The sequence below is a fragment of the Mobula birostris genome, chromosome 3 (genome assembly GCF_030028105.1).
Source record: "Mobula birostris isolate sMobBir1 chromosome 3, sMobBir1.hap1, whole genome shotgun sequence".
Taxonomy (NCBI): Eukaryota; Metazoa; Chordata; class Chondrichthyes; order Myliobatiformes; family Myliobatidae; genus Mobula; species Mobula birostris.
The window spans coordinates 136,954,595-136,978,194 of record NC_092372.1 but is presented as its reverse complement, the minus strand read 5'-3'; the positions used below and the strand labels follow the sequence as shown (position 1 = coordinate 136,978,194).

General features: G+C 40.2%; 1 protein-coding gene across 1 annotated transcript in view; it reads left to right on the top strand.

The window, feature by feature from the left end:
* bzw2 (basic leucine zipper and W2 domains 2) overlaps positions 1-23,600 on the top strand; it is a 108,191-nt gene that overhangs the window by 49,718 nt on the left and 34,873 nt on the right. The window contains exons 2-7 of the mRNA XM_072253379.1: positions 7,228-7,292; positions 9,092-9,268; positions 16,133-16,236; positions 17,195-17,260; positions 19,820-19,955; positions 23,350-23,459. Of these exons, the coding sequence (XP_072109480.1) occupies positions 7,235-7,292; positions 9,092-9,268; positions 16,133-16,236; positions 17,195-17,260; positions 19,820-19,955; positions 23,350-23,459 (651 nt within the window). The 5' untranslated portion in view covers positions 7,228-7,234. The remainder of the gene's footprint in view (positions 1-7,227; positions 7,293-9,091; positions 9,269-16,132; positions 16,237-17,194; positions 17,261-19,819; positions 19,956-23,349; positions 23,460-23,600) is intronic.

Here is a 23,600-nt window from a genome sequence, read left to right as displayed (position 1 = left end):
ATATATGTAAATATAGGTTGGGTAGATTTTTGCATAGTAGGGGAATTAGAGGTGGCGATGAGTCCATGGTCAGATCAGCCATGATCTTATTGAATGGCAGAGCAGGCTCGACAGGCTGGATGGCCTCCTATTTCTTGTGTTCTTATATAATGCTTTATCAAACTTTAAGCAAATTGTAATCATTGAATGTCTGTATGTGTTAAATTTCTTCTAACATTCACAGATTCAGTGAGCGTTATGTATGTACAAACTGAAAAGGTGCAAATCATCTTGGTTAATAAAATTTTGCTACACTAGAGGAAAGAAGGATCTACTTTTTTATGTACACATCATACAAAAAGAGAAATTAACTGGAGTTCAATTGTGTTGGTGTGTGCAGTGGGAAATCGGCCACATCTGTAGGTAATATATTGTACCAGATGTTCTCTGTAGCTGTCTTGCACTTGATATTGCAGAGTTGAATACTGTACATTTCCTTCCTTGCTGGCATAAGTTTTTGGGTGTAACCTGCAAACTTTGCTAACCGTCTCAAAAAAATTGAGATCACCATTCAGGCATCAATTAAAGGATCATCATTCTGACATTGACATTTTGCACACAGAGTCTGTCAGCCTGAGTTACAGTGCAAAGAAAACCTGAAATCTCTTCTCTGGTTCAATAATTAGTTTTTTTTTCATATACCCATCAATTTGTGGCCAGGTACAGCCCAAACTCAGTCTTTAAGTTTGCCGATGTTACAGGCTGGATCAAGGACATTGATGAGATGGAGTACAGGAAAGAATGCCTTATGGTATTGTGTCAGAATAATAATCTAGCTCTCTTAACTTCAGCAAGGTGAAAGAAATTGTTGCCTTAAGGAAACGGGGAAGGGATCACTAACCTGTCATAATCAATGGAGCTGCTGAAGAGATGTTTGACAGGTTCAACTTCCTTGGCATCCATATCACTAGTAACCTGGTTTGGTCCCTCTACATCAGGGGTTCTCAGTCTGGACTGCATGGACTCCTTAATGGCATTGGTCCTTGACATTAAAAAAAGGTTGGGAACCCTGGCTAGACATTGATGTGATTGAAAAAATACATCACTTTATGTACTTTCTTAATCATCTAAGATTTGCCTTGTTCATTAGGGTTCTCTCAACCTTATACAGAAATGTAAAGAAATATGGTACATGTTATGAATCCTGACTCACGTTAAGAATTTCCATTTTCAGTACCTTGTTCTTCAGACTACTGTTAACAGTAGTCAAGTACAAGAATTTAAACTCCGAGGAAGCAAAGCATAAATAGTATCATCTGTATTTTGGGTAAGAAAGTAAGTTAAATTTATGTTGCATGTTAAATAATTTTAAAGAGCTACACGTAATAAATAGGTTTTTGAACTGCAATTTTGAATTCAGCTAGCTGAATTTGGTAGCTACTCTGCACCAACAAGATCCCAAAAGCAACAATGAATTAAATAGTTCATTAATGCATTAAATTTCAGTGATATTGATTGAAGAGAAATGCCAGCTAGGACAGCTACAGAGCTGATTACTTCTTGAATATTCCCACAGGATCACTCATTCCTATTTTAACTAGTAATAGTTAGAAATCAGGGCATGGATGAAGGATCATTTTGGCTACGTAGAAACATAGAAAATAGGTGCAGGAGTAGGCCATTTCTCCCTTTGAGCCTGCACCGCCATTCAGTATGATCATGTCTGATCATCCAACTCTGAACCGTGTACCACCCTTCCCCCCATACCCCCAATCCCTTTAGCCACAAGGGCCATATTTAACTCCCTCTTAAATATAGCCAATGAACTGGCCTCAACTGTTTCCTGTGGTAGAGAATTCCACAGATTTACCACTCTCTGTGTGAAGAAGTTTTTCCTAATCTCGGTCCTAAAAGGCTTCCCCTTTATCCTCAAACTGTGACCCCTCGTTCTGGACCCTCAAACTGTGACCCCTCGTTCAGGACCCTCAAACTGTGACCCCACGCTCTGGACCCTCAAACTGTGACCCCTTGTTCTGGACATGGTTTAGATAATGGACAGACATAATGTAATGTTGATTTATTTTTAGGAAGGTTGGCAGACAGGATCTTGTTTTGATGGAGGTAATTATAAGAGGCTAACAAGCTGAAAAATTATTAAATGTAGAGGAAAAATTGTAGCATTAGAGCTGGCGTACACCTAATTTAAGTGCATCAAGAACATTGAAATTTTTATAGTCAAAAAGCAACTTAAGTTTGTCCTATTAAACTGCATCCTAAAACAACGTGGTTGAAATTAGTAGAGTATTCAAAAATAAATCTATGAGCATGGAAAATTCTGAGGGGCTCATTTCCTCTCTCAGAAATTCAAAGCAAATGTGGAGCCTTTGTGGCATTTGCACTGATAATTCTACACAGTGCACAATTCCAAACAAGGTGGCATTTTGAGCTAAAAATAGAACACCTTGTAGTTAGACAGGGAGAAGAATCAGAAAACTACTCAAAATGATTTGAAGAATGGAAGGACAGTTTTAAAAAAAAATTTAAGATTTTCTTAATCAACTACTATAATTAGGAGCATGAACCTGATGTTCTTGCCAGTTCCTGCCAGATACAAGAAGTGAATAAACATTAGTTTGCAAAGGGATTGGATGTTCACTCATTTTCACTGAACTTGTTGGCCTTTAAAATAGTAAGGGTAATAACTTAACAGACAAACCAAGCAGGCGTTGTGTGAGACGTAACTTGAAATCTGCAGTTTCAGACAAGCTATAAGCTATTGGTGAAATATCAGTGATTCATCAGTCTGAGATGTGAATAGAATAGCTTCCCAGTCCAAGGCTAAGATTTATCAGAGTGAATTTCATAGACTCTTGTTTTTTTGTTTAAAAATGCTTCACAGCAGTGTATTCTTATAGGTGCTCATATTGCCCATCCTCAATTGCCCTTGAACCAAGGGGCATTTATTCAGTGTGTTCCTGAAAGAAAGTTTCCCCAGGCAGTAGATAGAGAGCTCTACCAGAAAGTGGGCAAAACTTGAATTACCCCTGGCAAATAAGGAAGGGCAAGTGACTGTGGTCACAGTTAGGCAGCACACTGGGACTAGTGACAATAGTTGCATTAACTTTACAATAATTATTGAAAGAGGCCACAGGTTTTGAGTTCTGAACTGGGGCAAGGTCGTTTTAAAGCAAAGGAACTTCTGGCAAGTGGGAGGCTTTTAAAAGTGGGACAGCAACGGTTTAAGGACTGCATATTCCTGTTAAAGTAAAAGGTAAAGTTGCTGGGAGGTAGGAATCCTAGATGTCAAGATATTATGTAATTCTGGTTGAAGAAAAGAAACAGTCACTGTATGTATATGGGGGATGCTGGAGTACACTGAAGAAGGAAATTAGGAGGGACAAGGGGGAGCATGAGATGGCTTTCCTTGGCAGAGAAAATTGAGAATCCAGTGATTTATTTTTTAATATATTAAGGAGAAACTGAGTGATTTGAAACAGAATAGAGCCCTTCAGAGACCAAGATGGAAACCTATCCGTGGAGACACTGGAGAGGGACAGAGTTCCCAGTGGTTATTTTTCCTCTGTTTTCACTGTAGAGGAAGATGTGAGGACTTGGGAATCTGGCAATGCAGTCTGTATTACAGAAAAAGAGGTATTGCATGTATTTAGATTTATGAAGGTAGACAGATCTCCAGGTCCGGATGAGCTATACTCAAGAGTACTATTGGAAATTAAAGAGAACTGTGGGAGTCCAAGCTGAGATACTTGCTACATTGCTGTTCTCTGGCTTGGTGCCAGAAGACTGGACGATAGAAAATATCGTACCTTCATTTGAGAAGGGCTGTAAGGATAAATCTGCTAATTATAGACTCATTAGCCTAACATCCATTATAGGCAAGTTGCTGGAAAGCATGCTGAGGGATAAGATATGCTTACATTTGGAAAGGCAGGAGTTGATTGGGGTAGCCATCTTGTGGGAAATCACTTCTTATGAATTTGATTGAGTTTTTTTGCTGAACTGATGAGAGAGTAGTAGATATATGGATTTTAGTAAGAATTTTGATAAGGTCTGCATGGTAGCTACTCTGGAAGGTTAAATCACATAGCATCCAAGGAGAGTTAGCAAACTGGATATAAAATAGGCTGTATGATAAGAAACAGAGGGTAGTGGTGGAAAAATGTTTCTCAGGGTGGAGGTCTGTCACGAGTGATGTGCCCCAGGTATTGGTGCTGGTCCCATTTTTGTCATCTATATTGATTTGGATGACAATGTATGAGGAATAATTTAGCACATTATCGTCCGAATTATTAATATACATGACAAACAACAACCGACCCAGCACGAATTGGTGTGGCACACCACCAGTCATAGGCCTCTCTGACTAGAGAGGCAACCATCTACTGCCACTCACTGGCTTCTTCCGCTAAGCCAATGCCGAATCCAATTTACAACTTCATCATGAATGACATGTGAATGAACCTTCTGGACCAGCCTCCCATGGTCAATGGCCTTCCTAAGGTCCATATAGACAACATTCCACTGCTTTTCCTTCATCAAATTTCCTGGTAACCTCCTTGAAAAATTCTGTAAGATTGGTTAGACACGACATACCATGCACAAAACCGCATTGACTATCCATAATCAGGCCCTAACTATCCAGAGACTTGTATATTCTGTCCCTTAGAATAACTTCCAAAAATATACCCACTACTGACATCAGGCTCACCAGCCTATAATTTCCAGGCTTATTGCTAGAGGCTTTCTTGAATAACATTACCTATCTTCCAGTCCTCTGGAACCCACCCATGGCGAAGGGCATTTTCAGTACCTCTGCCAGGGCACCTGTTGTTTTTGCACTGGCCTCCCAGAAGGTTCGAGGGGACACCTTGTCAGACGCTGGGGAGTTAACCACCCTAATTTGCCTCAAGACATCAAGCACCTTCTCTTCTGTAATCTAGAAATGGTGTATGATTGCGCTACCTTTTTGCCGCAGTTCTATACTGTGTCTACCTCCTGAGTAAATACAGTTGCAAAAGCTCCATTTAAGATCTCCGACATCCCTTTTGGCTCCGTGCATAGTTGACCACGCTGATGTTCAAGTGGACAAATTTTGTTCCTTGATATCCTTTTGTTCTTAATATACTTGTAGAAACCCTTGGGATTCTCCTTCAGCCTGTCTGTCAGAGCAACCGTATGCCTACTTTTAGCCCTCCTAAATTACCTCTGGTGTGTTCTCTTGCATTTCTTATACTTCTCAAACATCTTATTTGCTACTTTCTGCCAATACCTGCTATGCACCTCCTTCTTCTTAATCAGGGTCTCAATATCTCTCAAAAATCAAGGTTACATAAACCAGTTGGCCTTGCTTTTTGTTCTAACAGAAACATGCAAACTCTGTGCTCCCAATATTTTACTTTTGAATGCATCTCAATTGCCAAGTATCCCTTTGCCAGAAAACCTGTCTCAATCCACATCTGCCAGATCCTTTTTGATACCATCAAAATCAGCCTTTCTCCAATTTAGAACCTGAACCTGAGAACCAGTCCTATCCTTCTCCATAATTATCTTGTAACTAATAGATTTATGATTACTAGATTCAAAATGCTCCCCTTCCCACACTTCTGTCATCTGCTCCCTAGTTTCCAAATAGGAGATCCCGTATCGCCCTCTGTAGTTCGGACCTCCATATATTGATTAAGGAAGCTTTCCTGAACACTTTTGCTAAACTTTTTTCTATCCAGTCCTCTTACAGGATGGGAGTCCCAGTCCATATGTGGAAAGACAAAATCACCTACTACTGCAGCCTAACGCAACATACACACACTGCTGGAGGAACTTGGCAGAACAGGCAGCATCTATGGAAATGAATAAACAGTTCATATTTCCGGTCAAGACCCTTTTTCAGGACAACTATTTACAGCCTTATTTTTCTTGCAACTGTTTGCTATCTCTACAAATTTGCTCCTCTAAATCCCACTGACTATTGGAAGGTTTGTAATATGATCCCATGAATGTGGTCATCCCTTTCTTATTCCTCAGTAGATGAGCTCTCCAGCCTATCCTATTCAAGCACTGTTGTGACATTTTCCCTGATGAGTAATGCCACTGCCATCCCTCTGTCATGTCTACAACAACGGAACCGTAGAACGTTGTGCTGCTATTCCTGCCCTCACACAACTAAGTCTCATCAGTGGCTACAATATCATAATTCTGTATGTGGATATGTGCTGTAAGCTCATTCACCATACTGACAATACTCTCTACACTGAAATAGGCACAACTCAGAATATCCACAGCCATGAAGCCAAAACTCAGCACTAAGGCGAGTGCAGCCAGTCCAGGAGGCTGATGGCCTTGGGCCACAGCAGCAGAGTCGGTTCAGTTCCGATGTCAGATTGCCTGCCTCCCAATAGTGTTGAAAACAATACACGTTACTGAGGGGAATGGCCACAGGATACCTTGCACTGGCTACCTATTCCCCTTTCCCTTTCATTGAATCTTCATCGTGGAGGACATGGATCAGTATGGGCCAAAGGGCTTTTTCCTGCCGTGTACAACTCTATAATTTTAAGCCATTTCCGGGTACTTTAAATGTCAATAACTGGTTAAGGATGACAGGTTAACTTCCCTGAAAGGCTTTAGTGAATCAGCTGTGCTTTTAGAACAAACTGGTGGTTTTTGTGACATTGTTGTTAATAACTGGAACGGCATGGTAATGTTGTGCTAACCACTACATTTCACAATACCAGCAATCCGGGTGCAATTCCTAACAATGTCTGTAAGGAGTTTGTATGTTCTCAAGTGACCACGTGTGTTTCCAATGAGTGCAGTGGTTTCCTCTCTCAGGCCAAAGATGTACCAGTTGGTAGGTTAATTGGTCATTGTAAATTGTCCCATGATTAGGCTAGGGTTAAATCACGGTTTGTTGGGCAGTGTGGCTCAAAGACCAGAACGTTCCTCGACCCAGAAGGGCCTATTCCACACTGTATCTCAATAAGTAAACCATTTGGTAAAAAGAATCCTGATTATCATCTGAATTAAAATACCATAGCTGCCATGGTGTGATTTGAATTTGGGACTAAGACTGTAAATCTGGGTATGAATCTGCACCATCAATATATACCTTGGTTAAAATTCAGTAGCAAGGCATGTGTTGGTTGCTTGCAGTGAAATAAGTGATGGGTACAAAGATCAGTTGTTTTTTTCCTGAGATCACAATGACTCTATAATTTCCCCCTTTCTTTACAGAAAGTTTATGAGTAAGTTGCAGAAGCCAGTGCTAACAGGCCAACGGTTTAAGACCAGGAAGAGGGGTAAGCTTTTCGACTAGATCTTTCATATACAACATATAATAGAAGTATCAAGAAAAAAACACTGCTGCCAAGCAGAAGTGTGTTATTTTGGTGACTGTCTTAAATGTACACATCAATCCAACGAATTCGTAAAAAGATCCATTGCGTCATTTTACAAAGTGTTTTTAAAGTAGTTGTCAAGATGAGACATTGAGAAAGATTCTTGTAGTTGTAAGATTAAACTGAACCATTGATTGCTTTAGGTAACCTTGAACCTAATCCACTACATGAAATTATTGATGTCACAGTTATCTGATTACTTTCAAAAAGCTGTCAGTATTAAAATACAGTGGACACATAGGGACCGGTACATTTTGGCCCAATTAGCCGAAGTTTCATGGAAATAGCTAAAAAAAGGTATTTTATAAAGACAAACTACTACTTAACTGAGTAACAAATTATGTATTTAATTGAAATACAGAGCAAATTAGAACACTACCAATGCTACTACATTACTATAAAACTCTATTAGGTCCTACTAGTTATTGACAGAGGAATTCATGCAGTGTACGCTGCTATCTATGGGGTGTCGAGGGAGCAGTAGCACTTCTAGTGAATGGTTTGTCATGTCCATTCTGGGGCAGTTCAGTCATCTTTGGCCTCCACTGGACACTCAGCTCCATGTAGTTGTTTGCAAGTAACAATGGCCACACTTCTACACGACTTCGACAGGCAGGCTAAACTAGGTGAGGGCAGCAGATGGGCCTTGTACCCTGGTGAAATAGAGACATGTAAAGTCAGGTCTAGCAGACTGTGCAGATAAGATTAACAGTGAGATCTAACGGCCAAGAAGGCAGTTCTACAATGTTTTGTGGAGAGTGAAGGGCATGATAAGACACAGTGGTAGTCATGGTTATCCGATGTAACCGAGGAAGACCCCAGTTTGTAATAACGACTCGTACGATTGGATCTGGACTTCTAAGGTTGAGAGAGCGGAACTATTCCAATGAATTGGCTTTTCCACTTTAAAAACTCTCCCGCACAGGTTTCACTGTCATCGTTGGATACAACAGCTAACAAACACGCTGCCATGTTCCTTTGATTGACTGTTAATGAACAAAATTAGCGCCGACACCTAGTGTAGTTAATGTACTGTCTTCATACAATGCTTTCGATGATTGCATCCCCCAAGCCTTCATTGTCATTGTAACATTCAAGATGATTGCTGATAGGTTCAAATTCTTCAAAATTCCTAACTTGTTGAAGGAATGAAATTGCTCCTGGTCGGTTCTGGCATCTCCAAGCCTGAATGCTTGAAACCACAGTGAGCAAATCAATTCTACATTATCTTGCTGCTTAATTTTTTTTGCAATTTCTCACTGAAAAAAAATCACTGCTTACACAACTGACGCTATTTTAAAAACTGCTCACTCTAAGCTCGGTGCAGTGTCTGACAACCACACAAGTTCGCATAACTTACACTAGTTAGAAACTGTTCCATACAGTCTCCTGTCCCAATTAAGCAGCATATTGTCCCAAACAAATGAAGGGAATCCTGGCTATTTTCTCGATTCGTTTTTGTTCTTTAAGATTTGTCCCAAATAAGCACCTATCCCAATTAACTGATGGACCAATTAAGTGCTATCCGCTGTATTCTCATAACCTGCATGGTTGTCAGCTACTGTGTTGTTTGTGCCTCTGTACTCCATTTGTGTAGTGAACATATTGCTTTAAAACTAATGGGCTTGAAGATACTGTAAATTTAACACTGCAAAGTGTCCAAGCAGATTGGTTGCAACTGAAATGTCTCTCTTCTGCAGATGAAAAAGAGAAGTTCGAACCAACAGTCTTCAGAGACACAATTGTTCAAGGTCTTAATGAGGCGGGGAGTGACCTCGAGGCAGCAGCCAAGTTTCTGGATGTAACAGGATCAAGACTAGATTATCGTCGTTATGCAGACACATTGTTTGATATATTGATAGCTGGGAGCATGCTAGGTAAATATGAACCGAACTTTCTTTAACTAATCAGTAACCAATGAAGAGTGGAGTAAAAATGTAAACGTTTTTGCTTTCCTTGAGAGTCAGAAAGGATCTGATGATAATTTATAGTCAAAAATGTGTATTTTGTCTGCATTTTGCTGGATTTAGTTTGAGGCAATGCTTAAGCTATATTTAAAAAGGTATGTAAAATCAATAAAACATTCATGCTATATACAAGAAATATCTTTTGAATAAACTGTCCCTTACTAGCATCAGAACAATTTATCATCTTTAATGTACAAAAGAATCCCAGTGTCCCTCACAGAAAAACAAAGAAGAAAAAGAAGTGGGTGGTTGCCAGGGTATAGGACAGCAAAACTTGACAAAGCAGATGGGTTTTAAATGTTTTAGGAAGACAGGACTAAGACAGATCACAAGGTTCCCCATGGTGACACTTAGTCATATTATAACACAACATTAGGATCCTTGTGTATGTATTCTCTGGGGGAATTCTCACATTTTTTCCTGTTGTAATAACTTTGAATAGCATATCAATTTCACCACACAGCTGTAGATAAAGTCAGATGATTAAGAGCAATATCAAGCTATGTTTAAAGTGCACCCCGATCTTGACTTAGCTGATTTGGACTCCTCTGGCTCCCTGCATTGCTCAAAGAAAATCCATTGCCTTCTGTTACTTCAGGTCGTGCATGGCCAGCCGCACTTGAAGTCAAATCATTTACTAATACGTGTCAAAATCCTAAATTATAGACCATAATTCAAAGGAGCAAAATAAGGTTCTTTGGCCCATTGAGTGCACACCGCCATTCCATCAAGGCTGATTTATTATCCCTACCAACTCCATTCTCCTGCCTTCTCTTCATAACCTTTAATGCCCTGACTAAACAAGACCTATCAACCTCCGCTTTAAATATACCCAGTGACTTGGCCTCCACAGCTGTCTATGGCATTAAATTCCACAGATTCACTATCCTCTGACTAAAGTAATTCCACTTCTCTCTGTTCTGAGGCTGTGCCCTCTGGTTCTAGGCTCACCCACTATAGGAAGTATCCTCTCCACATTCACTCTGTCTAGGCCTTTTAATATTTGATTGGTTATAAGAAGGTCCCTCCTCATTCTTCTAAACTCCAGTGCACACAGGCCCAGAGCCATCAGATGCTCCTCATGCATTAACCTCTTCATTCATGGAATCATTCTCATGAACCTCCTCTGGATCCTCTTCAGTGCCAGCACATCGTTTCTTTGATCGGGGCGAAAACTGCTCACAATACCCCAAGTGCAGTCTGACTAATGCCTTATAAATTCTCACCATTATGTTCTTGGTTTTATATTCTAGTCCTCTCAAAATGAATGCTAATATTGCACTTGCCTTCCTCATTACTGACTCAACCTGCAAATTAACCTTTAGGGAATCCTGCACATGGACTCCAAATGCCCTTTGCACTTTTAAGTTTTGAATTTTCTCCCCATTTAGAAAATAGTCTAAGTCTTTATTTCTTCTACCAAAGTGCATGACCACTCACTTCCCTGCACTATATTCCACCTGCCATTCCTTTGCCCATTCTCCCAGTCTGTCAGAATCGGAATCAGGTTTATTATCACTGGCATGTGATGCGAAATTTGTTAACTTAACAGCAACAGTTCAATGCAATACATAATCTAGCGGAGAGAGAAAAGAAAATAAATAAATAAAATAACACATTATAATAAATAAACAGGTAAATCAATTACGTATATTGAATAGGTTATTTAAAAAATGTGCAAAAACAGAAATACTATATATTAAAAAAGTGAGGTAATGTCCAAAACTTCAAAGTCCATTCAGGAATTGGATAGCAGAGGGGAAGAAGCTGTTCCTGAATCACTGAATGTGTGCCGTCAGGCTTCTGTATCTCCTACTTGATGGTAACAGTGAGAAAAGGGCATGCCCTGGGTACTGGAGGCCCTCAATAATGGACACTGTGTTTCTGAGACACCGCTCCCTAAAGATGTCCTGGGTACTTGTAGGCTAGTGCCCAAGATGGAACTGACTAGATTTACAAGTCCTTCTGCTGGTTTCCTGCTTCCTCAGCACTACCTTCTCCTCTTTCTATCTTTGTATTAACAGCAATCCTGGCCACAATCATCAAATGCGTCATCCAAATTATTGTTATATGAAGTGAAAAGAAGTGGTCTGAACATCAACCCCTGTGGAACACCACTAGTCACTAGCAGCCAACAGAAAAGGCTCCCCTTATCTCCAGTCCATCTGATCCCGATGACTTGTCTACCTTCAGACCTTTCAGCTTCCCAAGCACTTTTTCCTTAGGTATAGCAACTACGCTCACTTCTGCCTGCTGGCACTCTCGAATTTCTGGCATACTGCTAATTTCTTCCATAGTGAAGACTGATGCAAAATATTTATTGAGTTCATCTGCCATTTCTTTGTCCCCCATTACTACCTCTCCAGCATCATTTTCCACAGTCTAATATACGGTCCCTTCTTTACTCTTTATATAGCTGAAAAAAACTTTTGGTTTCCTCTTTTTTTTAATTGGTTAAATTACCTTCATACTTCATCTTTTGTCTCCTAATGGCTTTTTTAGTTGCTTTCAGTTTGTTTTTAAAAGCTTCCCAATCCTTTAACTTCCCTCTATTTTTTACTATTTTACATGCTCTCTTTTTTCCTTTTGTGCTATCTTTGACTTCCCTTGTCAGCCATGGTTGTTTTATCCTGTCATTAGAATACTACTTCATCTTTGGGATGTTTTTTATTTCTCAGTCTGCGTCTGTCCGCCAGAGAAAGCAGGATCTCCCAGTGGCTACACATTTTAATTCCACGTCCCATTCCCATTCTGATATGTCTATTCACGGCCTCCTCTACTGTAAAGATGAAGCCACACTCAGGTTAGAGGAACAACACCTTATATTCCGTCTGGGTAGCCTCCAACCTGATGGCATGAACATTGACTTCTCAAACTTCTGCTAATGCCCCACCTCCCCCTCGTACCCCATCTGTTATTTATGTACACACATTCTTTTTCTCTCTCTCCTTTTTCTCCCTCTGTCCCTCTCACTATACCCCTTGCCCATCCTCTGGGCTTCCCTCTCCCCCTTGCTTTCTCCCTGGGCCTCCTGTCCCATGATCCTCTTGTATCCCTTTTGCCAATCACCTGTCCAGCTCTTTGCTCCATCCCTCCCCCTCCTGTCTTCTCCTATCATTTCCGATCTCCCCCCTCCCCCTCCCACTTTCAAATCCCTTACTAGCTCTTCTGTCAGTTAGTCCTGACGAAGGGTCTCGGCCCGAAACGTCGACTGTACCTCTTCCTAGAGATGCTGCCTGGCCTGCTGCGTTCACCAGCAACTTTTATGTGTGTTGCATGAAATTCCAGCATCTGCAGGTTTCCTCGTGTTTATGATACACATAAAAGTTGTATCATAACTTTTCTCCCACTCAAACTGCAGGATGTATTCTATCATGATCATTGCTTCCTCAGGTTTATTTTATGTTAAGCTCCCTAATCAAATTTAGTTCATAACACAACACCAAATCCAGAATTGCCTTTCCCCAAGTGGGCTCAACCACAAACTGCTCTAAAAAGCCATCTTGTAGGCATTCTCCAAGTTCCCTTTCTTGGAATCCAGCACCACCCTAATTTTCCCAATCTATCTGCATATTAGGCAGATGTTAAGACCTTCTAAACATTGAATGTAAGATGGTAACTTGAGCATATCAAATTTAAGCCTGTTTCACAGTGACTTATTTCCCACCTTTTCCTCTAACATTGAAGTGAGCTCTCCAGTCTATGCTGGCTTTTAGAACAATTCATTCCAATCAATACCCTTTCCCATTTAGTTCCCTGCAACATCTCTCACATGCCCATCATCTCTCCTGGATTCTTCTGCCCCCATCTTGACTAGGGTAATCTGATATAGCTAATTAACATGACAGCATGCCCTCATAACATGGAAGGAAATTGGAATACCTGGAGGGAAACTCGGATATTAATAGAGAAAATGTGGACTCTGTACAGACAGCATCCAACATCAGGATCAAACCTGGGTTACTTGAGTTTTTTTTTCCTGATGTTTCCAAGGTCATCTAAAACACCTAGTGTTTTAGTTAATAATTAACCCCGGTTCTCAAGCAGAAATAATAATTTAGTAGAAGAGCTCTATATTGTGGTAAGATTAAATGTGCTAACAAATGCGGGACAGAATCTAGTTTATTTTATAAAGCATAATATATTATGAATAAGAGGTTACCAAAATGATTGTTGAAGGGAAGTCAGTAGATGTTACAGTTCATGGAGACAACAAGGCATTTGACGAAGTCCCGCATGGGAGGCTAAGTAACTTGGCATTCAGTATAAAGCAATCAATTGAATTCAGTGTTGGTTAAGCAGGAGATCCCTGAGGACGGTAATAGATGATGTCTCTTTGACTGGAGATATGTGACTAGTGGTATGCACAGGGATCGGTACTGGGTTCATTGTTGTTTATTAGCTGTATTAGTGACTTAGATATTAATGTGGTTAACTGAATCAGCAAATTTGCAGATGACACCAAGATAGGGAGTACAGTGGTCAGTGAGGAAGGCTATCAGCGCTTGCAAAGTGATATAGACCATCTAGGAAAAAAGCTGATAGAATTTAAGGTAGATAACAGGTGTTGCATTGTGGGAGGACAAACCAGAGTAAGATTTGTGCAATAAATATTAAGGCACCAAGGTGTGTGGTACAGGAAAGATATCAATAAGCTTGAAAGAACGCAGAAAAAAATTACAAGAATGTTGCTAGGACTTGAGGACCCAAGTTACAGGTATAGGTTGAATCGGTCAGGAATTTATTCCCTGGAGCACAGGAGAATAAAAGGAGATGTCATTGAGGTGTACAAAATTATGAGGGGTATAGGTAGGGTAAAGACACACAAAATGCTGTAGCCATTTAGCAGATCAAGCAGCATCTATGGAGGGGAATAAACAGTTGACATTTCAGACTGAGACCCTTTTGTGTTTAGATAGAATGAATGCCCTTTTTCCCCTTCAGATTGGGTGAAACTAGAACTAGGGGATATGGATTGAGGATGAAATGTGAAATATTTAAGGGGAATTGGAGGGAAGTACTTCACTCAGAGGGTAGTGGGCATGTGGAATGAGCTGCCAGTGGAAGTAGTGGATGCAGGCTCGGCTGTAACATTTTAAGAGATGTTTGGATAGGTACATGGATGAAAGAGGGCTGTGGTTTGGGTGCGGGTCGATGGGGCTAACCCTGTCTACGTGGACCAAAGGGCCTGCTTCTGTGCTGTAGTACTCTGTGACTCTGTAACGTTCAGTGAATGGTCATTTCAGTGTTTGAAAATTTTTCTCTTTTTAGTTTTACTCTTTTTGACAGTAACCTATCCCTCAATGTCAGCAAGACAAAGGAATTGGTTGTTGACTTCAGAAGGAGTAGCAGACCACATGACCCAATTTACATTGGTGGTGTGCAAGAGGAACAGGTCAAAAGCTTTAAGTTCCTCGGGGTCAATATCACAAATGACCTGACTTGGTCCACCCAAGCAGAGTCCACTGCCAAGAAGGCCCACCAGCGCCTTTACTTCCTGAGAAAGCTAAAGAATTTCGGCCTGTCCCCTAAAACCCTCACTAATTTTTATAGATGCACGGTAGAAAGAATTCTTCTAGGGTGCATCACAACCTGGTATGGAAGTTGTCCTGTCCAAGACCGAAAGAAGCTGCAGAAGATCATGAACGCGGTTCAGCACATCACACAAACCAATCTTCCATCCTTGGGCTCACTTTACACCGCACGCTGTCGGAGTGGTGCTGCCAGGATAATCAAGGACACAACCCACCCAGCCAACACACTTTTCATCCCTCTTCCCTCTGGGAGAAGGCTCAGGAGCTTGAAGACTCATACGGCCAGATTTGGGAACAGCTTCTTTCCAACTGTGATAAGACTGCTGAACGGATCCTGACCTGGATCTGGGCCGTACCCTCCAAATATCCGGACCTGCCTCTTGGTTTTTTTTGCACTACCTTACTTTCCATTTTAATATATTCTATATATGATTTAAAATTTAAATTTTTTATTTTTAATTTTTTTAATATTTACTATCGATTTGTAATCCAGGGAGTGGGAAGCACAGAATCAAATATCGCTATGATGATTGTACGTTCTAGTATCAATTGTTTGACGACTATAAAGTATTTTAGCAGCTCAGTTTAGAAATTTAAACTCTAAACAGCTTTGGAACTAATCAATAAAACCTGGAGTACTACATGAATACTTCTCAGAAAGCAGTGAATGAACATCGAAATGAAACAATTTATCACCATATATCAGTAAAACAATCACATTAAACTGCCTCAGTTATAGTGGAGTTGACAGATGAATCATGTATTTTTTGGTGATGATATCTACTAAATAAGCTTGCTGTAAGGGCAGAGTAGAATTTGTTGAACCATGAAATCACCGAAAAATATTTCTAAAACTTTCACCTAGTGTTTTCTTTATGCACTTTAAAGGCAATAAACATTAACATGAATTATTAAAAAAAGATTTGACTTTTGTAATGGTACTTGTGTTGCTTTTGGTGTCTTTGCTTTGAGAAGGCTGGAAGAAAATTTCTTTAGTGTCAAATCAAGTCTTCTGTAGTCTCAAGGCTCTGAAATGTGAATAAAATGGGAGGGCTCCTTAAATAATGTACAAATTCAAATATTTCTGATGATGTGCCAATACAAATAGTTATAAAGTGGGATTCATCCTCACCTCAGGCTTTTGAAAAGTGCTGAACACCATTCTTAACTTCAGAGCTCTGTTTATTGGTTGATGGTGAGTGGAAGTTTTAGCTGTTGATGCATTTTTTTCATCCTATAGCCCCAGGAGGAACACGTATTGATGATGGAGACAAAACCAAGGTGACTGAATACTGTGTGTTTGGTGCTGCTGAAGATCAGCAAGTAATCCGTAACTACGCTCAGGTAAAAAGATGTGCTGGTATAAGTCTATTAAGCTGTTTTGGGGTCTCAAGCTATTCAAGATAATGAGAATGGATCCACATGTGCGGTCTTGCTGGTTGTCACAATGATTCAGTGACAACAAACGAATTAAAGTAAAGGAATATTGTGGGCATTTGGAAGAAAAGCAGTTGCTGGGCTAAAGGAATATTAATAAAGGGAGCAAGGTTGATGGGATTGTTGTTCTGGGAGTTAACATAGACCCAATGTGCCAGATGGCACCCTCCTGTACACCTTAACTGGATGGTATTAATAGTTTAATGTTTGATAGCGCAAGTCTATTACAAAAAATATTTGGAGTAAATAGCCCTTTTGGAAACAAGATTACATTGTGCTCAGGCCAGTGTTTCTATGCAGTAAATTTAATTCAAATCCGACTATAATTTTCTTCTCAATGAGCCATTCAATAAGATTAGTTTGCTAGTCTGTCTTTCATCCTTTTGTCCCAATTTGGTCAAAAGATCAGTTGGAAACTGGTTATGTCTTTTCTGCCAATGCTATAATCTGAAAATCATTGCAATCATTATCATTGCCTTGAATCTCGTTCTCTGTAGCTGGAATCCAACTGTGAATAGTGGTGGGAGAATAATTCTTTTAGACTTTGTTCTTTTTGAAGATTTCCACTGTCTGTTGCTCTTTCCATCCAATGAACATCATGACTGTTAAACTCGGTAATTATGTACTACTTTTACTGGATGAGGAAGTTTTTCTCAAAAATACTATAGTGTGGACTCAGTATCATATTGACTAATATAAACTATTTGTCATAAGCTGTTCTGGTGTACCAGGCCAGGAATAAAGACTGGCAATTTAATAAAATGCAGAGTTTATTTATAACATTGAGACATGTGGATTGGTATATTTTCATGTCACCTTTAAACTGGATGTTTTCTGACTAGTACGTTCTTTTCGTTTGCTTTAGGTCTTCAATAAGCTCATCAGGCGTTACAAGTATCTAGAAAAAGCATTTGAAGATGCAATTAAAAAGGTATTTTGTCTCTTCAATCTAGCTTCAATCAGACTTGTAATTTTTTTCCTGGTATTCTGATTAGAAGCTTCTGTCCATACATGAAACTCCGGTTTATTAAACTTGGTGTTACCGACTTAATTAAACCATCAATGACTTCCTCCACCATCCTCTGGCTAAAACAATTCTTCCATCTGTTTTAAAGGAACATCCTTCTGTTTTGAGGTTGTGTTCTCTGGTCCTAAACTCCCCCACTATTGGAGACATCCTCTCCACATCCACTCTATTCAGTCTTTTCAATATTTGGTAGGTTTCAATGAGATCCCCCTCCTTCTTGCAAACTGCAGTGAGTACAGGCCCAGAGCCCATTAAATGCTCTTCATACATTAACCCTTTTATTTATGGGATCATTCTCATAAAACCTCCTCTGGAGTTTCACCAATCCTTATTAGATCCTTTCTTGGATAAGGGGCCCAAAGGTGCTCTCAATACTGTAAATTTGGTCCGACCAATGCTCTTAAAGCCTCAGCATTACATCCTTGCTTTTATCTTCTAGTCTGCTTGAAATGAATGCTAACATTGCACTTGCCTTCCTTATCACCGACTCAACCTGCAAGTTAACCTTTAGAGAATCCTGCATGAGGACTTCTATGTCCCTTTGCATCTCTGATTTTTGAATTCACCCCCTATTTTGAAAATGCTTTATGCCTTTACTCCTTCTACCAAAGTGCATGACCATATTCTTCCCTAATCTGTATTTTGTCTGCCACTTCTTTGCACATTCTCCAATCCAAGTCCTTCTGCAGACCCCTGCTTCCTCATCACTATCTGCTCCTCAACCTGTCTTTGTATCATCTGCAAACTTAGCCACAAAGCCATCAATTCTGGCATCCAGACCTTTAAGTAAACCATGAAAAGTAGCGGACCCAATACCAACCCCTGCGGAACACCACTAGTCACTGGCAGCCACTCAGAAAAGGTTCTAATTATTCTCACTTCTTGCCTTCTGCCAGTCAGCCAATCTTCTGTCCATGCTAGCATCTTTCCTGTCATGCCAAGGGATCTAATTTTGTTTAGCAGCCTCGTGCAGCACCTTGTCAAAAGTCTGCTGAAAATCTAAGTAAACAACATCTAATGATTTCCCTTTGTCTATTCTGTCTATTATTTCCTCAAAGAATTCCATCAGATTTGTCAGGCAAAATTCCCCCTGTCCATCAGTTTCAAATTCGATGAGGATTGAGGGCACATACTGAGGCTCATTCCTCCACCTCCTCTTCACTATGAGAGTTCATCTGAGTTGTAACTTTGATGGATGTCATTGATTAGAACGTGAGTGCAGTTGGTGGGCTGAATATCTGATTTTAGTAACTGCCCACACATAACTATGTTCCTGGCCAGAGGTTTGCTGGGCAGAGCAATCTACATTGCCAAACTTGCCATCACACACTCGCTAAGAAAGCTGGTCCTTCAGCCTACCGGTGGAATCTCCTGTCTTACTTAATCTACCAGCGTCTGTGGTGATTCAGCCTCCACAGAAATTTTTTATTTCAGGCTGTACTACTGATAAATGGCTGCCTCTGGTTGAGTGACACCCTGGGAAGGCTTGGGCATTCTGGTTCTGGGAGTGTCAGGGACTTGAATGGAGGATGAGTTGGTGGGGGAGGGGGCGCAAGCGCATGCATGGGTGAATGTGTAAAATTTTCTTGAGGGAGAAATGAAATATGACTGATTGTGATTGCATAACAAACATTAATATGACATTAGATCCATGCTGGGTACTAGCAGCTCAGATCCATTAGTTCCACTTCTCCTCTTCACACTTTTGGCTGAAACTTTTGGCTTTCCTTTCTCCTACTTGCAAAATTAGGGGCAATTTATCGTAGCCACTTGACCAACTAGTGTGTCTTTGGAATGTGGGAGGAAACTGGAGCATGTGATAGAAACCCACACAAAGCGAGGATGGAACCTGGGTTTCAGAGCTGTGAGAGCCAGCATTTCAAACAGCAAAGCTGCAACCTCTTTTATGTCCAGTTTATCTCAACTTTCTTTCCCCCGTGTAACAACAGCAGCTGTGCTGCCTATCTAGATCAGATTCACAGTTATTATCACTGAAAATATATCGAGAAATATGTGGTTCTGCAGTGGAATGCAAGATATAAAAATTCCAAGTTACCACAGAAATTAGTGCAAAAGAAGAATAACAAAGTAGTGTTAATTGTTCAGAAATCTGACGTGAGGGGAGACTGCTGTTCCTAAAATGTTGGGTGTGACCCAGTGGTAGAAATGAAAAGAGAACCAAATGGATGGATGATGGATGCTACTTTCTTGAGGCACCATTACAAAAGTGGAAATACAATGAAGCTTTCTGCTACAATCTCAGAATCACTCACCTATCAACCAATTTCAATGATTAGCAACTTGTTGAAATTTGGCATGTCTGAGAAGAGCATTCAAAAGGGATATATGAATTAAGGTCCATAAATGATAATGACATGAAGATCATTACTTTTATCTTGCATTATACATCACATCCTCCTGACATTATTTCCATTTAAAAGTTATTTTCTTATCTTTCCTCAGCTATTGCTCTTCCTGAAAGCATTTTCAGCTTCAGAACAAACAAAGTTGGCAATGCTCACTGGTATCCTCTTGGCCAATGGATCACTTCCAGCAACAATTTTAACAAGCCTTTTTTCTGATAATTTGGTTAAAGAAGGTAATATTTAAAGAGACCTTCATAATTTAAGAAAGTAGTTCTTAATGCTATTGTTATAAATAAAATGATACTTGGATTGGAACAGGAAATGAACATCTACCACTTGATTTGGAACAGGACTGCAAATTGTTGGATTAGTAATCTTTAAGAAATGCTCTGCTATTCCTAACCACATGTACAAAAATAGGACATCTTCATCCATATGTTCTTGGCTGACTCCACATGACTAGTGTTATTCTAAAGATTCAAAATTTCTAAATTAAAAGCTTCCAAAGTAAGAATCCAAATTTTTCATAAATTTTGCTTAACTAAAATTTGTATTTAACTTCAAGACGATTTCCAGTTTGCATAATCATTTCTCCCACCTCATTAGCCACTTGTTTGCACCATTACCACTTCAACAAAATAGACTGTAGGTAATGGTTCTAGAAGCTAACCCTAAAAATTGTGATTTTCCTTATTCATTTGAAATAAGTATTTTTACTGACAATATTGATGGTGTCTTAACAGCAGGAAAAGGAAAAACTCTGGATTTCAATTCAGGTGTGATATATATATGAATTGAACCAAGATTAGTGTTTTGCTTAAACTTGCTATCAACCCGAGAGTATCCCAACAATCTATAACAGAGGCTCCTCTCCTGTCAAAGCTATGCTTAAAATATCTCAGGTTCATAAAGATTTAAGTACTGGTGCAGCAGACTGAAAAACAATAAGTTCAAATTCAAGGTTATTGTCATCTGATTGTACATATATACAACCAACAAAACAGTGTTCCTCTGGACTATGGTGTACTCACACAACATACAGCACCTAAACCAAACTAAATAAGTTAATAAATTATAATTCAAAATGCACCTGGTAAAGGACAGCACAGGTATGCAGTAAACAGTTTGCTGTCCTAGTGACGAGACCTCAGGGGTGGCAGGGTATTCGTTAATCTCACAGCCTGGGAGAAGAAACAGTTACCCAGTCTTGGCAGTCTTAGTCCTGATGTTCCTGTATCTCCTTCCTGATGGTGGTGGGTCAAAGAGATTATGGGAGGGATCCTCAACAATGTTTTGGGCCTTTTGTCTGTAACACTCTAGTAAATGTCACAAATAGGGATGAGGGAGACACCGATGATCCTCTCAGCTGTTTTTACGAGCCTCTGTAAGGTCTTGTGGTCCGATGCCTTGCAGCTTCCTTACCACACAATGATGCAGCCATACAGGAAAGTCTTGATGGTGCTCCTGTAGAAAGTTATTAAAATGGAGGCAATGAGCCTTGCCTGCCTTAATCTCCTCGGAAAGGGTAGATGCCACTGTGCCTTCTTGAGGAGATCTTGTGGGTCCTGGTTAGATTGTCTGTTATGTGCACACCAAGGAACTCCCCGTCCATAGCAGAGCCATTGATGTGCAATGAAGAGTGGTTGGCCTGTGCCTTACTGAAGTCCACAATTGACTCTTTTGTCTTGTCCATGTTGTGGCTCAGGTTGTTGTTCTCACACCATTTGACAAGCCTCTCTACCTCCTCTCTGTATGCTGACTCATCACAGTCGCTGGTGAGGTCAATCACTGTTGTATCTTCCGCGAACTTGATGGTGCGGTTTGAGCAGAATCTGCAGTGCAGACATGAGTCAGCAGCGGACTGAGCACAGAACCGTTGCGGGTACCAATGCTCCAGCTTGAGATGTTCCTGCCAACTCAGACTGGCTGGGGTCTTTCCGTTTAGAAGTTCAAGATCCTGTTACAGAGAGAGCTGTTGAGTCCCAATGAGGACACTTTATCCTCCAGCCCATGAGGATGATCGTGTTAGATGCCGAGTTGAAGTCGATGAACAACATCTTGGTGTATGAATTAAAAATGTATCTAATATTTATATTCTGCGCCTGCACGAGCATGAAGATGGATTTAGTGTGTTAAAATAAAATGCAATAAATATATATTACTCAAGTATAAAATGAGTTGGTCCCAACCCAACTCCTACACTGCACTGTAGTACATATACGATCCAAGTTCAGACTTCTATCATCAATTCCAACCAAAGCTCTTACAAGATGACAGGCATTGGCATTGGTGAATGTCACATTGGTTCAGTGGCGATGATGTCCTGAATCTGAGAGTAAAGCATGTTACTGGGGAACTTTCAACTACGTGTACATCCAGAAAGTTTGATGGCAATCGCATGATGCAGTTCTAATTTATCCTTCATATTTGATTGGATTGAAGGGAACTCTAGTTTTAAACCTGCTTAATTTTACCCCACACTAAAATCAGTGAAGGGTAATACATTGCAGGGATCAAACTGTTATTTCACCTAATCCTTAAGGGTGTCCAATTTGGTGAATTATAGAAACATAGAAAACATACAGCACAACACAAAGCTGTGCCAAACATGTCCCTACCTTCGAACTACCTAGGCTTTACCCATAGCCCTCTATTTTTCTAAGCTCCATGTAGCTATCCAGGAGTCTCTTAAAAGACCCTATCGTTTCCACCTCCACCACTGCCGCCGGCAGCCCATTCAATGCACTCACCACTCTCTGCGTTAAAAAAAACTTGCCCCTGACATCTCCTCTGTACCTACTTCCAAGCACTTTAAAACTTTGCCCTCTCGTGCTAGCCATTTCAGCCCTGGGGAAAAGCCTCTGACTATCCACACGATCAATGCTTCTCATTATCTTGTACACCTCTATCAAGTCACCTCTCATCCTCCATCGCTCCAAGGAGAAAAGGCCAAGTTCAATCAAACTATTCTCATAAGGCATGCTCTCCAATCCAGGCAACATCCTTGTAAATCTCCTTTGCACCCTTTCTATGGTTTCCATGTCCTTCCTGTAGTGAGGCGAACAGAATTGAGCACAGTACTCCAAGTGGGGTTTGACCAGTGTCCTGTATAGCTGCAACATTACTTCTTGGCTGTTAAATTCAATCCCATGATTGATGAAGGCCAATGCACCACATGCCTTCTTAAGCACAGAGTCAACCTGTGTAGCAGCTTTGAGTGTCCTATGGACCCGGACTCCAAGATCCCTCTTATCCTCCACATTGCCTGTTAGATTGAATCCTGACCCCCCCCCCCCCCACATCCTTCCCAACCAAATTATCAAAGGAAAGTTAATATTTTTAAATTGTCAGTTACTTGAACTTTAAAGCAAACAATACATGGTATAATTGATGAGGGTAAGAAATGGACTGTTTATATGGATTTTAATTTGGTTTCCTGGATAGCTTTCCAGAATGCTTTTAAATACAAGCTGAGTTCCTGCTCAATTCTGCTCCAAGCAGAATTATAGATTATAGATTCAGAAGATTTTATTTTTGGATGCAGCCTACATATTAGCTGTTTGATATTGTCAGGCTCCTTGGGTGAAGTTGATTTCTAAAATCATGTTTTTAAACTTTATAAAACAGGAATATCTGCATCATTTGCTGTAAAAGTTTTTAAATCTTGGATGGCAGAAAAAGATGCAAATGCTGTTACTACATCCCTCAGAAAATCCAACTTGGACAAGAAGTTGTTGGTGAGTGATCTAATCCATGTTTTAAAGAAATGTAACTGGGGACGTTGCATGATGACGTGGGATTGAGACGTGTAAACCCAGCTCTCCCGTAAAAAATCAGCAAAGTACCATTTAAACAAAGCAAAGTTAATAAATACTCTC